This window comes from Alnus glutinosa, chromosome 6 (genome assembly GCF_958979055.1).
Source record: "Alnus glutinosa chromosome 6, dhAlnGlut1.1, whole genome shotgun sequence".
NCBI lineage: Eukaryota > Viridiplantae > Streptophyta > Magnoliopsida > Fagales > Betulaceae > Alnus > Alnus glutinosa.
Window position 1 is genome coordinate 3,617,644 of NC_084891.1, and position 13,534 is coordinate 3,631,177.

At 33.0% G+C, this 13,534-nt stretch overlaps 1 protein-coding gene across 1 annotated transcript; it reads left to right on the forward strand.

The window, feature by feature from the left end:
• Nucleotides 1-4,608: 4,608 nt before the first annotated feature.
• On the forward strand, nt 4,609-5,629 carry LOC133870890 (uncharacterized serine-rich protein C215.13). Its single transcript, XM_062308156.1, has one exon. It carries the CDS (start codon nt 4,672-4,674, stop codon nt 5,332-5,334), a length of 663 nt encoding a protein of 220 aa, XP_062164140.1. The 5' UTR covers nt 4,609-4,671; the 3' UTR covers nt 5,335-5,629.
• Nucleotides 5,630-13,534: the final 7,905 nt, after the last annotated feature.

Sequence of the window (13,534 nt, forward strand, 5' to 3'; positions counted from 1 at the left end):
TAAATGTTTCAAATTTCACTATCTCAACATATAATTAATGAGGTATGATGAATTAAGAAAACTGAAAAAATAAGAATCCTACAAAAATATGATCATGATATCATCATTGCTTAAGAAACCATCCAATATTAAATGGCATTAATTAATTTCAATAGCAGTAGTGGGTACCTATTATACATAGTACTTAAAAACGAGTTTTTGATAAGCACGAACTTTAATAATGAATATGTTTTTTTTTAAGTATTTTATTAATAAAAAATTATGAGCAAAATGCTCTTACATCACAAAGCATAAAGTTTTGTAAAATCATAGTCGTATGTTATGAGGTTACATAATCATATATACGAACACGACTTTCATTTCCGTTAATCCATGTACAAAAAAAGTTAAAGAGCAGATCTGCTCTGGGCAAACTAAATTTAAGACAAGGGTAGCTAAATATCCTAAAAATTTATTTAAACTGGCCGTAAAAGATAATCTCTCACATCGAACTATCCAGACCGTGAGAGATAACTTCTCACACCTAACTAATGACCTAGAATAATAACAATAGTCAGTCATAATGATTTTCAAAATTGGAGCATTGCACATGTTATGGAGAGTACGAATTTGGCTGCTCATGTTATAGTCAGAGAGGCTATTTTTTGTATCATAAATAAAGTTTGGGTTGAAAAAATTTAAAAATTATATATGTGGTATTGTAGCTAAAGAGCAATTTGCCCCTATTTTGATTTGATGATTTTTTAATAAAGTTTGACATCTGTTCAAAAATTCATATGCATTTCAAAGTTAAATGAAAAGGATCTTAATCCTAATTTATTCAAACTCACATCTTTTAGTTGGGATCCAAATTTGAGCAAATCCCATGTGTGCCGAGTAGAAATTCTAGCATTTTTTTTCCCCCTTTTTAATAAAAGAATTAACAAACAATCTAAAATACGAAAAATTCAAAATTACTTTGACGATTATTTTACGTCAAAACACTTTTTCAAACAAAAAATAAAAATCATACTCTAAAAAGCATTAACAAACAAGCAAGGACGAAATTATTTGAAGAAAAAAAAAACGCATTCGTGTTAATTAGGCTATGTGGAGTCTAGTTTGTGTCCGACCCGGCCAATTTGATGTTGGAAGTGGTAAGGTTTATGACTTCTTCTTCTTTCTTTCTTTCTTTCTTTCTTTCTTTCTTTTTTATTATTTTTTATTTTTTTCGAACTTAGTCCATGAAGTGGGCTTGGGAAAAAAAAAATTGATCATTGATTGTGATTGCTTATTTTACTCTTTCTTATTGGGGTTGTTTGGCAAGAACGGGACAATACACAGTAGTGCGTTCTACTGTTTATGATTTATTTTTTATTTTTTATTTTTCACTTTTTCATATTTTTTTAATACCGATCAACATCAAAACATTATTACTTTTTTACTTTTTATATCACATCAATAATTTTTTATTACTATTCAAATAAAAAAAATCATTACAATACAAAATTTTTTCACTTTTTTATACAAATTCTTTTTACTTTATATCACATCGTCATTTTTTACTAATTTTAAAATTAACAACTCACTACTCTGTTTTGTACCTGTCTTTGTCAATCACTTCTCACTAGTTCTGGAAAAATATGATTTATATATTTCATAAGAATTCATTCCGTAGGATACCCCTTGCTATTTCTCAGCCGATATAAAACGACTTGTTAATGCAGGGTTTAGAGTTTAGGGTTTAGAAACGCTAAAGTCGTAGTACCCTTTATGAGGGCCATCAGTTGTGTAGAGAAATTGACCAAGACTATTCTTCCTGAACATGGAGCACAGCAAAGCAATCAAATCAGTGATCTAGAAAGGTCATGAATCTTTAGTCCACTGCTTAATTCGAGTGCTCATTTGAATTTGAATTGGTCTAAGAAAACAGCCACTCCAAGGGCCCTATAATACAACCGTGATGCCAACGTTATTCGAGAAGTATAATATAAAACCAAACATCGTACGCGTGAATGGCTACTTGGGTTTCAAACATTAAATCTTTTTTTTTTTTTTTTTTTTTTTTTTGGGTATTATTGATCTACTTTATTCTTGATAACGGTACTATATGTAATTTTTAAGAGAGAAATTCACTTATAATTAATCAACTTTCCCCATTTTAAAAGAATGTATTTAAATTTTAAAACGTCTCAATTTAAAGTATCAATTTTTCAAAAAGTTTCAATCTCAATCTTCAATTTGGATTTTTTGTTAAATTCTATCAAAATTTTCAAAATACCCATTTTTTTAAAGGAAAAAAATTGTTAGAATTTAGGTGTTTGTTAGAATTTAAGAATTTGTAAAAATACTCATGCTTGAATCTTTGAAAAAAAAAATAAACACATAAGTATTTTGAAAATTTTGATAAGAGTTAACAGAAAATTCTAAGGGAAGACTAAGACTGAAACTTTCTGAAAAATGAATATTCTAAATTGAGACATTTTAAAATTTTGATACCTTGTTTCAAAAGGAGTGAAAGTTCAGAAGTTATAAGTATAGTTCTCCATAATTTTTACTATAAATTCTTTATAATAATAAGGGATTGTGAATGGAGTTTTTTTGCCCAAACAAGGCTTTTGCCTCCTACTCATCGGGACTCTTCTGCCCAATCAGAAAAGCCTCCTCTCACATACGTCTATCCAAAGAAGATGATGCATTATATGTTATACTTATCACGTCAATCATTAAATTCTTATATAGGCTTTGCTTGACAATGCTTTTCGATGGAGAAAAAAGTATTAACAAACATTTCTAACCACAAAATATTCACATTTAAACCATTTAAAATTACTCTCATGTTTATATTACATTAAAATATTTTTTTAATAATTAAAAAATCATAAAAAAAAAAAAAAAAAAAAATCAGTTCTCATAATTTTTTTTATTTTTTTATTTTTAACAATTTACGTGAATTTGTAAAAAAAATATAGGACCCATTGAAAAGATGATGTGCAAGTGCAAGTCAATGTCGACATTCTTACCATAACTTTTTCACCCTCGTTGGATTGAAGTTGAGGAAGATTCGCTTTGCTTGGCCGACAAGTGTTTTGGCAATCATTTTTCCTTTCCACGTGGCTTCAAATCTACAAAAGAATCAATACATAGTATTCCATAGAAACTTTCTTTGAAAAAATGACATTTTGTGGTCCAGTCGATAAAAGTTAAAAAAAAAAGTAAGAATATATTGATATTTTTTTTTTAAGAAAAGTGAAAGGAATGGTAAGAGGAGGGGAGGGGTTGTCAAAGAGGGCCACTATTTCATAGGTACTTTCTTTGAAAAAATGACATTTTGTGGTCAGGCCATACTTTCAAAATTTCAAGGAAATGGGTCTCTTTAAAAAATTTATAATTCTTTTATGGTAAACTTAATTTAAATTAAAATAATAATTTTAGTTTTAAAAAAATTTTACAATAAATTTATCTTAAAAGATTGTTAAAAAATAATTCATAAAATTTCACTCGACTTTTTTCTGGAAAGAATTAGGATTACGTAATATCATTTTAAAAGGTGATACGATCCAATGAGTTAAAATCGTGATTTTAAAGATCGTAATTGTTAAGTAATGGAAAACACTCAAACTGTTTTAGACTCATTTTTTAATGGGCAGATTCACCATATTAGTATGATCGCTAATAATACAGCGCATTAATTAGCTAAGGCTGCTGTATAATATTTGTGATATTATTTTGTTAGAGCAACCTGCTCTATTTCTTTAATTGAGTAATAAAAATATTATAACTTTCTTTTTTTTAAAAAAAAAAAGTGACAAGACTATCACAATACTTAAAAACAAGAAAAATTAAGAGGGGAATAAAAAAAAAAAAAAATTATAAACATCATGTTACTTTGTCAAAAATAAAACGAAACTTAGGGTGCGTTTGGGATTGCGATTTCGTAGACAATAAGTGCGATTTTAAACCAAATCGCAAAACATAGATCGTTTGGGAATTGCGTTTTTAAAAATTGCGATTTGAAAACGCAGAAAATCTGCTTTTTCAAATCGCAGATAAGATGGTGCTTTTTTGAAAACGCAGAATTTTAAAAGGTAAATTCGCGATTTTAAAGGCTAAACTGTGATTTTGGCAAACGCTTAACTGCGTTTTTAAAAATCACTTTTTTCAAATCGCACATTTTAAAATCGTTATTTTAAAACGCACTTTTTGAAATCGCAAACCCAAACGGACCCTTAGGCGGTTATGAGGCAATGGCATAAGGTAATTACGGATACGAAAGCGGTATTCTCGTACTTCCAACTTCAACTGTTTGCTAAAATCTTATACGTGGCAGCCTTTGGCCGCATCCCATAAAAGTTGTTAGACAAACGGCCTCCAACTTTCGTCGGTTTGCGCTGTCCACATCATTACAGCCGTTAGATGAGAATCCCAACCATATATTGCCCACCCAACCTCTGGTCAGATAAACCATGGTTAGCTTTAACCAACCCAACAGCGAAAACCCCAAACCACCCACTAAACTTCCCGCTATTTACCATACACCCCATTTTCCTGATCTATAAATCCAGCCTTTGAGACTCGTTAGGTTTGCCAAACCAACCGGCCTAGGGCCCTCTTTCAAGAAATCAAAAAAAAAAAACCCCTCTCTCTCTCTCTCTCTCTCTCTCTCTCTCTCTCTCTCTCTCTCTCTGTGCAATGGCAACCTCATCTTCTAGAACCAGATCTAGCGGACCGGTGCTGCGCTCGCTCTCACCGTCCGGTAGATACTGCTCAGCCACCGCATCAAACTCGTCCTTCTCATCGTCCTCATCAGCCTTCGCTTCCTCCACTAGCTCCAGTTTCACTTCCCCATCCTCCTCTTTCTTCCACCACGAACTTCACAGTCATCACCACATGAGCCACCATCACCACCAGCGATCGGCCTCTCCAACGCGTGTCAACCTCTACACCGCCGTGCCGCTCTCCACCTCCGTCCGATTCGCCATCGACCACCGGTCCATCTCCCCCAACCGTAGCCAGGTCATACAGAACCACCGCAGCCCGATCTCCATCCCCAAGAAGACGTGTACATGCTCGCCGACGTCGCACCCGGGGTCCTTCCGCTGCAGCCTCCACAAGAACTCGTCTCACCATAGCCACGGAAGCCACCATGCGGGGTCATATCCTACGAACCGGCTGAACATGCGCAGATCTGCGATGAAGAACTCGCTGGTTCGGATCGGCGGCGTGGAGGGAGAGTGGGTCAAGCGAGCGTTGACCGCCCTGATCCGGCCCTCGTCGCACAACCTCCGGAGAAGAACCGATTTCCAGCCCACTCCGAGCCGGCTCTCCATCATGTCCAAGGCCGAGGATCGCTGATTTTCCATTTTCCGGTGCGCACAGGTTGGTTCTTGTTTTCTGAATTTCTGGTCTCAGATTCCGGCGAGGTAGTCAGAATCCGATCCAGCAGTTTGCTTAAGGAGTCTTCAGCAATGAGTTTGATCACAGCAGCGCGGCGCAGCAACCGAGTCAACTCGGGAGAGTCCGACTCGGGCAAGTTTGGTACTAAGGAGTTACCTCGAAACCGTATATTCTTTTTGGAACGGCACTGAAGAGAAAAAAAATTCCTTTGTACATGTCATTTCCGCTACTATGGAAGGAGAAATTTTGGACCGATCGTATTTCACTAGCAAAAATTAGTAAAATTAAAAAAATCATAATCACTACCAAATTTGAGATTAATTTGGGATTTAATCATCTGATTAAAACTGGCAGCAAAGACTGGTCTGGTTTGGTTTGTGGCGTTGTTGGATGAGACGTGTAATCGTTTCCCGTCCATTTTGTATTTGCAGCGTTGGGATCCCCGTTATTCTCGCCGTCGACATCCCTGTATCGTTGACCGTTCCGTTCGTCGTCTCCGTTTACCACCGTCCGCTCAGTTACGTGCGCCGTTGACATCGCCGTTATCAGGTTGCGTTGCTTTCGGTGCGAGGTATATTTATTATTATTCTTTCTTTGCTTTTGCTTTTTATTTTTATTTTTCTTTTATGACTTTTTATTCTGATTTCCGTGATTTCAGTTTGTGCTGTTGCAGGTGTGACGTCATGGATTTTGAATTCCGGACTTGGAAATAAGTGAAAATTTTGACTGTTGCAGCGGAAAAAGGAGGCCAATTGATTGATGAAACTTCTGCGGGAATTTTTTTTCCAAGGAACGAAGACGGACTTAATAATGGCAAGTTGACCGTTATAACATTAAAATAGAAATATCAGAAAAATATTATGCAGACAAAGGAAACTAGATTTAGAAAATAATTACAGAAAAGAAAAAATCCAGAAAATAATTAAATGAAATCACCGACTAAAAAAGTATGTGATGAAATGGAAGCGTGATCATCATCATGGTCCCCATTACACTATGACATGCGAGACACCCCACAATGATGTGAGGTGTGAAGAAGGAAATTAAAAGAAGAAAATAGAGTTGGATTTTCTTTTTTCCAAAGCAAAAATGGAGCTGGATAAGGGTGAAAATGTGGGTGAATCTTAACCGCTTATATATGTTATTCGTAATTATCTATTATTCGTATATCCGGATGATTAACAAAAATTATTATTCTCATATATATATATATATATATATATATATATATATATATATATATATATATATATATATATATATATATATATGTGGATAACGATTTTATGATATGTGAATATAGTTATTAACCGCATCTGTATTATATAATATTTATTTTTATATATATTATAATTAATAAATTCACAAAAGATTTCCTAATGGAATTTTTTCAAAAAAACAAAATAAAAGAAATAAAAACTTGAAACTTTTCATTGGAATTGAGAAGTGTAGACAGCTTTTAGAGTATTTATGGTTGTGTTCTTAGATAGCTATGTTTTGTGTTATTAGTTGTTCTTGTTGTGCAGTAGGTATTGTAGATGGTTAGGTTGGCAATGTTACTTTCTTGTATAACACTTGGGCAAAAAGATAAAAGTAATGTGAAATAAATATATTTTCAAAATATTAGAACTTAAAAAAATTAAAACAAGTCCAAAACATTAAAAGTCGGCTCAAATTATTTTCAAATTTGTTTAGATACTCTCTTCCTTCTCTTCACTTTCATTTTTTTTTTCTTTCCCTTAGCTCAAATCTACTCCCTTTTCTATTATGAAAGAATTCTCGCTACTCTCTCCCTTCTCTTGTTTTCTCTGATTCCCATTATCTTCTTCCTCTTCCTCCATTGATTCTCAGCGTACACCCATCAACTCACATTTCTTCTCTACCTCTCAATTTCCACTCTTCCCTCTCTCTTTCTTTATTCTCTGTTGTTTTCTTTGACATTTCTTTCCACTATGTTTCTCTCTCTAAACTTTTCTCCTAAATTATTTGATATAACTGACTGAAAAATCTAGAAGAGAAAAATCCTATGTTCGGCTCAAAAGAAAACAAAACCCAATATTAGTAAAAGAATTTCACAATAAAACCTGCAATAACCGACCAAAAGAATAAGACAACCAATGAAGTGAAGGAGTTGTGCAACAAGGTTACCGAGATCAACATAGTCAATTCGACAAATTTTGAACTAAACCACACAAAATTTTGTCCAGATACTCCAACCCCATGTAGCCCATAGCCAAATGCCTAATCTTAAAAAAAATAAAATAAATAAAATAAAAAAAAAAAATAAAAAAAAATCAATTAGATTGCGCCAAATTTGTGCCAAAATACGAACCCAAAACAACGCTTTCCCTCTACAATCCTCAAGTTTTGAATCTCTCTCACATGCGTAATTCATCTCCACAAAAAGGAGAGAAATGTTGAAGAAAACACAAATAAGAAAGAAAGAGAGAGGTAAGAGCATAAATGGAGAGGACGAGAAGAGGAGTAGGTTATGGGAGACACTCAGTGTGTTTTTTGTAGACATTGTACTGAGAGCCGGGATCACCTTTTTTTCTTGTGTAGTTTCAGTGCTAGAATCTGGAAGGAGTGCATGACGCGGTGCAATATCTTGAATCCTTGTTTTGATTGGCAGGATGTGATTGCAGAAGGTTGTAGAAGTTGGAGAACGAAATCCATGTTTGGTGTTGTTTGCAGATTGGTTCTTAGTTCTTCTGTCTATGGGATTTGGAGAGCCCGAAATGAGATAAAACATTCAGGCCATCCCTGTACAGAGGAACAAATTCTGAAGATGATTATCTGGGAGGTTAGATCTCGGATTGCTAGCATGGGGAAGTTTCAGAGGAATGAGGAAAATATCAGCCTCTGTTTTAGATGGAATGTTGATGTGTCTATTTTGTTTTGAGTTTCCTGTTGTTGGTTTAGTTTTGTTTGTTTTGGGGACTCTTTTGTCTGAGTTCCTTATGTTTTTGTGCCTGTAAGGCTTTTGGTTGTATTCTGGATTTTGTTGAGTTATATAAATTCTTTTTCATCGAAAAAAAGAGAAGAGGAGTAGGTTATGGGCGTAAGCTAAGAATGAAGGGAGGAAGAGGAAGAAGATCATAAGTTGAGTGGGTGAATGTGAATCTGAGAAATCGAGAGAAAGGAGAGAGTAGCTAAAGGTTTTTACAGAAGATGTTTACAGTAAAAAAATGGAGTGTTACGTTGAAGTAGATTCGAGCTAAGGAAAAAAAAAAAAATGAAAGAGGAGAGAAGGGAGATAGTAGCGAGAGGTTAGATTAAATCTCAACCCTTCATTTTTTAACTGTATGTGTGCTGTAGTTTTAAGTACAGCACACAAGCCGGATATTCTACGCAGATAAAGGATAACAACCGCACGGATGCATTTAACAAAAATGACGTGGATGCGAATATCTAAAAGTAATATCTACATTTTGCGGATGTGCCTAGGGTTAAAAATGTGAACGAATAATAACAGCCTCATCCGCTATCCGTAAATGCGGATGAAAATGCGATTAGCATAATCGTTGATAGTAGTAAGGCACATGAATCCAGTTAATAACCATATTCACATTCCTTATATATATATATATATATATATATATATATATATATATATATATATATATATATATTTCAAGTTAGAGTCCTTCTACACATGAGACTCTCATCCTCCTTTCATCCCCTTTGATAATAAAAAAATTGATTTTTATTAAAAAGTTGTTTCTGATGTGACATCAGAGACAATTTTTTAATAAAAATCAATTTTTTTTAAGAAAAAGAGGGTAATGAAAGGAGGATGAGAGTCTCATCTTTAGCATTTCCCTTCGAGTTATGTTAAATTTTTTTCACCCTCGTCTTAAAAAGTCATAAAATCATACTTTTGCTGCACGCCTCACAGACAGGTCACGGCTCAGTGCTCTGCTCACGTACGTTTAGGCTATCTCCAGCAGTTAAAGTTAAAGTAGCTACTCAAAAACTACAAATATTTACTTTAGCTACTCCAACAGTTAAAAACACTCCAACAATACTCTTTATTCTACTCTTCATTTCATTAAAATATTGTTTTTTAATCATTTTCTTTTATTAAATGATAGAGAGGGAGAAGAAGAGAGAGAGAAAATATTAATAAAAAATTTATAAACAGGTGAACAGTGAATAGCCAGTGTTGGCTATTCACTATTCAATGTTGAAGATAAAAAGTTATAGTGGCTAATCTGTTGGAGGGGAAAAAATGTTCAAAATAGTCATATTTGACTATTTTGGTTAAAATAACTACTCTGTTGGAGATAGCCTTAGTTCTCGTTGAAATCCATGGCTCACACAGCGCCGCATGCCATATCTCATAACAGATCTTACCCTTTCGTCTCTCTGTCGCTATCGATCTATGTGACCGTAATATAGAGTTTCTTCAAATCCGAGCTCGATCCCCACCCTTTCTACACGATTTTTGATGCGTTTTGGTGTTTGTGTTAGGTTCTATTTGTTATTGCTCCACTGTTTGGTCGTCGAGAAATTTTGAGAATTTTCTCTATTGTTTATATACACTAGATTTGAAAGGGAACAAGGGACCTTTTTAGGGGCTATGCACTATTTTTGTTGATTTTGATTATTTTTTCTTTGCTATTTGGGATGGGACCGGGATGAAACATAGAAAAATAGAAGGGGGTTGTTGTGCCTCTAACGCCGTGAGGTGGAAGAAAAAGCCTTCACTTTAAGGACAAAAAAACGCTTATTATTTTATATGCAGATATCAAATAATAATTATATTTAATAACTGCAGGGATGCGAATAATAATTACATTATGTGCGTATATAAAGTGATAATTGCATTATGCGGATATTGCTAATAACTACTCCCGCATCTTCACCTAAAGATGCAGTTACAGATTTTATATATAATTGTATCCGCATCTGCATCTACATGTGCACCCCTAAAATTAGATATATGCCAATCCAAAACGTATCTCTTAACTGTGCGTGTTATTGCTCCATTTGTGTATTTTTTATTTTCAGTTTGAAAATGTAATTTTGATGCGACAAAAAAGTAAACATAATTTTGAGTGTTTTACGTATTGGATTATTTATTAATATTTTCATTTTGAAAAAAAAAATATAATAGAAAATATTCAAAGAATAATAAATGGAAATACAAGGTTTTTGTTTTTGGGCACAATTAAATTGGAGGATTTTAGAGGAAAGGGAGCCGAGCAAGGATGGGACAGCCTATGAGTTTCTTAGAGTTAATGCATGATGTCGGTCTTACATAATATCTTATTTGTATGAAGTTGTAAATAAATATTAGACAAATGTCATTTTTAGAACAATAATGTTTGATCGGAATAGGATAGTAATGAGATAAAAATATAATTTGTAGTATTAATATACGTGAATATATATCACTGGGGAGTTCACATGTATCAATATGCTCTTCTCATAATTAAGAAATTCCGCTTTGAGAAGTCTTTCTAAGGAGAAATTATTGATTTTTTTTTTTTAAAATGAGAAATTATTGATGAAAAAGGAAAAGGGAGCATGAAAAAAAAAAAGTTGACAAATTAATGATGAACATTTTTTTTTTCCCTAGCTAATGATGAGCATTTCAACAGAGAAGAGAGGGCTTTTTCCTCAAACAGAAGCAAGAGGTAGGTTAATGAGAAGGACGTTAAGTAGGGGATAATTAATTAGATTAACGAATTTAAGAAACAACAAAAGTGTTAGGCCCCAAAGGCAAAGAGTTACTTTATTAGTGGAAAATGGTCCAGGACAACTTATTTTTTCCTTATTCAAATTATAAACATTACTAGGGCAGCTGTACAACTGATAAATACATGTATCAATATACACAAACCAAATCAAACCCAAACCAACAAAAATATAAAGAAAAAATGTGCCTTGTGTAAGAAAATAGAAAATAAAATAAGATAAAATCAAAGAAACATAACCTTGGTTTCGTCAACAGTTGAGAGGGCAACCAGAGAGATGCGGCTAGTTGAGTTGGGGAGAGCCGTGGGTTTCACTTGTCGTTGGAGAGAGGAACGGCCGACCAATTGGTGTTAGGGAAGAGGTAGAGAGAGAGAGAAGCGTTGAGGGGAAATGAAATAATCTCTCCCAAATGCTGATCTTTTGATTCAAAGAAGATCACCAAAAAAATAAGTCATGTCAGTATAGATATGTTCTTTGCCGTTACATGTATCTAACAGCATAGATTGTAAAAGAAACTAGCACAACAATTCTTAAGAATTGCCGTGTATCTGAATCCACTCCTTAATGACATGGAAAGAAACGCTTCTATAATTGTTTATTTTGGATTCTCTCCCAGATAACTAAAGAGCAAGAGTCAAAGAAAATACAACAATTCAAATCAAGATTTATCCGGTACCCTATTTATGTTAAACTATGTTAAATCACAAAAATAAAGATGAAAAGTATAAAAGAAAGAAAAAACAAAAGGTCAATTTTTTTGAAAAATAAGAGGTTGAGGTTGGAGAAGAAATATTGTATATAGAAAAGAAATTTATTTAGGATTTTTTTTAACATTTTTAAATAATTGTATTGCATATAATTTTTAAAATTTATTTATAGGATAAATATATATAAAAAAAAAGCCCTCTCAACTAAAAGTCATTTTCAATAAAACCCCACAAAGTGACTGGGGTGACAGTTTGATAGATCAAATTACCATTTTGTATCAAAAAGACTAATTTCTATCATTCTTCCTAAAATACTTTTATTTTCTTAAAAACTAAAATAAAAAAATTAACTTAAAAAAACTAAAATCAAAATAAGTAAAAAAAAATTATTTACATCCTATTCCAATGATAGTCTCCATTTTCACTTGAAAGTGAGATATCATATTCAAGTTTTTTTTTTAAAAAAAAAAATTAAAAATCAATTATTTAATTTATATGACCCACATATAAAAAACAGGCCCAATAATTAATTTTAAAAAATTTGAATGAGAGTCATACATAAATTGGATGAGAGTCATATGGACAAAAGATTTTGCACTATGAGAATTAGCTACAAATGTATTAGTATCGACCGTCATGTTATGGTTCAGTCGGACTTGATAGACTGTTTAAGCCCATTTTCTTCGACTCTCAACCAAGATGTTAGACAAACGGATCTCTCCACCTGCCTTTGTTTTTTTTGCAAAGCTTTTGCGGATAAAACTGTAATACCATCACCCCATATGGAATGCATGTGGCTTCACATGTCTTGTCTGGTAGCAACTTTTATGCAAAAGAATGTGACGTTGGTGGCAAAATGGTTAGGAAATGTTTGGCTAACACCTTTTTATTTATTTATTTATTTATTTATTATTTTTTAAAATATAATTAAGTTTAATTTTGTTTAAAATTTTCTAAATCATCGAAACATAATTTTAAAGGATAACTTCATAAAAGGGTATCGAATTATACGTTGTTTTGAGATAAGGGTACTGAACTAGCAGACGTCTTAAACTGTGGTATCCACCAAGGACAGAACCAAAAACTCATATGAACAGGGGCTAGAAGTCAAAAAATATTGTTAGTAAAAGCCAATAAACTAATTTTATTATTATTTTTCTACCGTATTTTTTTTGTTTGGAACTGAGGGGAGGTCATGTCCCCTGCCGACCCTCCCTTAGTTTTGTCCCTGGTATATATTTACATTTTCAAACGTTTTACTTAAAGATACTTTGTTAGAATTTGTTGTTCAGAATTTAACGGAATTTGCAAAAATACCTATGTCTGAATCTTTAAAAAAATTTATTTTATTTTATTTAAAAAAAAATATAGAGGTATTTTGAGAATTTTGACAGGATTTAACAGAAAATTCTAACTGCGTATTCTTAAGTGAGAGGTTTTGAATTAAACGTGAATACTCTAATTTAAAATGTTTACTGGTTCAATACGTTTATCTCATAACATCGTATAATTTGATACTCTATTTGTGAAGTTATTCTTAATTTTAAAAAATAAATTTACTTAATATTCATAATTTTAAACATAATATAAAATAAAAAAGTTGAAAGATGCTTGAGAATTAGATCCCCACGCGACATAGGGTCCACCCATTTTAATGTTACCGGTAACAGGACGACAGCATGTGACCGTGTAGAGGGAACCGAGGGGATTAGAATGGGGGACTTTTTTCCAAGACTTATCACTAAGAG

Coding starts and splice junctions, on each gene's coding strand:
- LOC133870890 (XM_062308156.1), top strand. CDS start 4,672: ATGGCAACCTCATCTTCTAGAACCAGATCTAGCGGACCGGTGCTGCGC.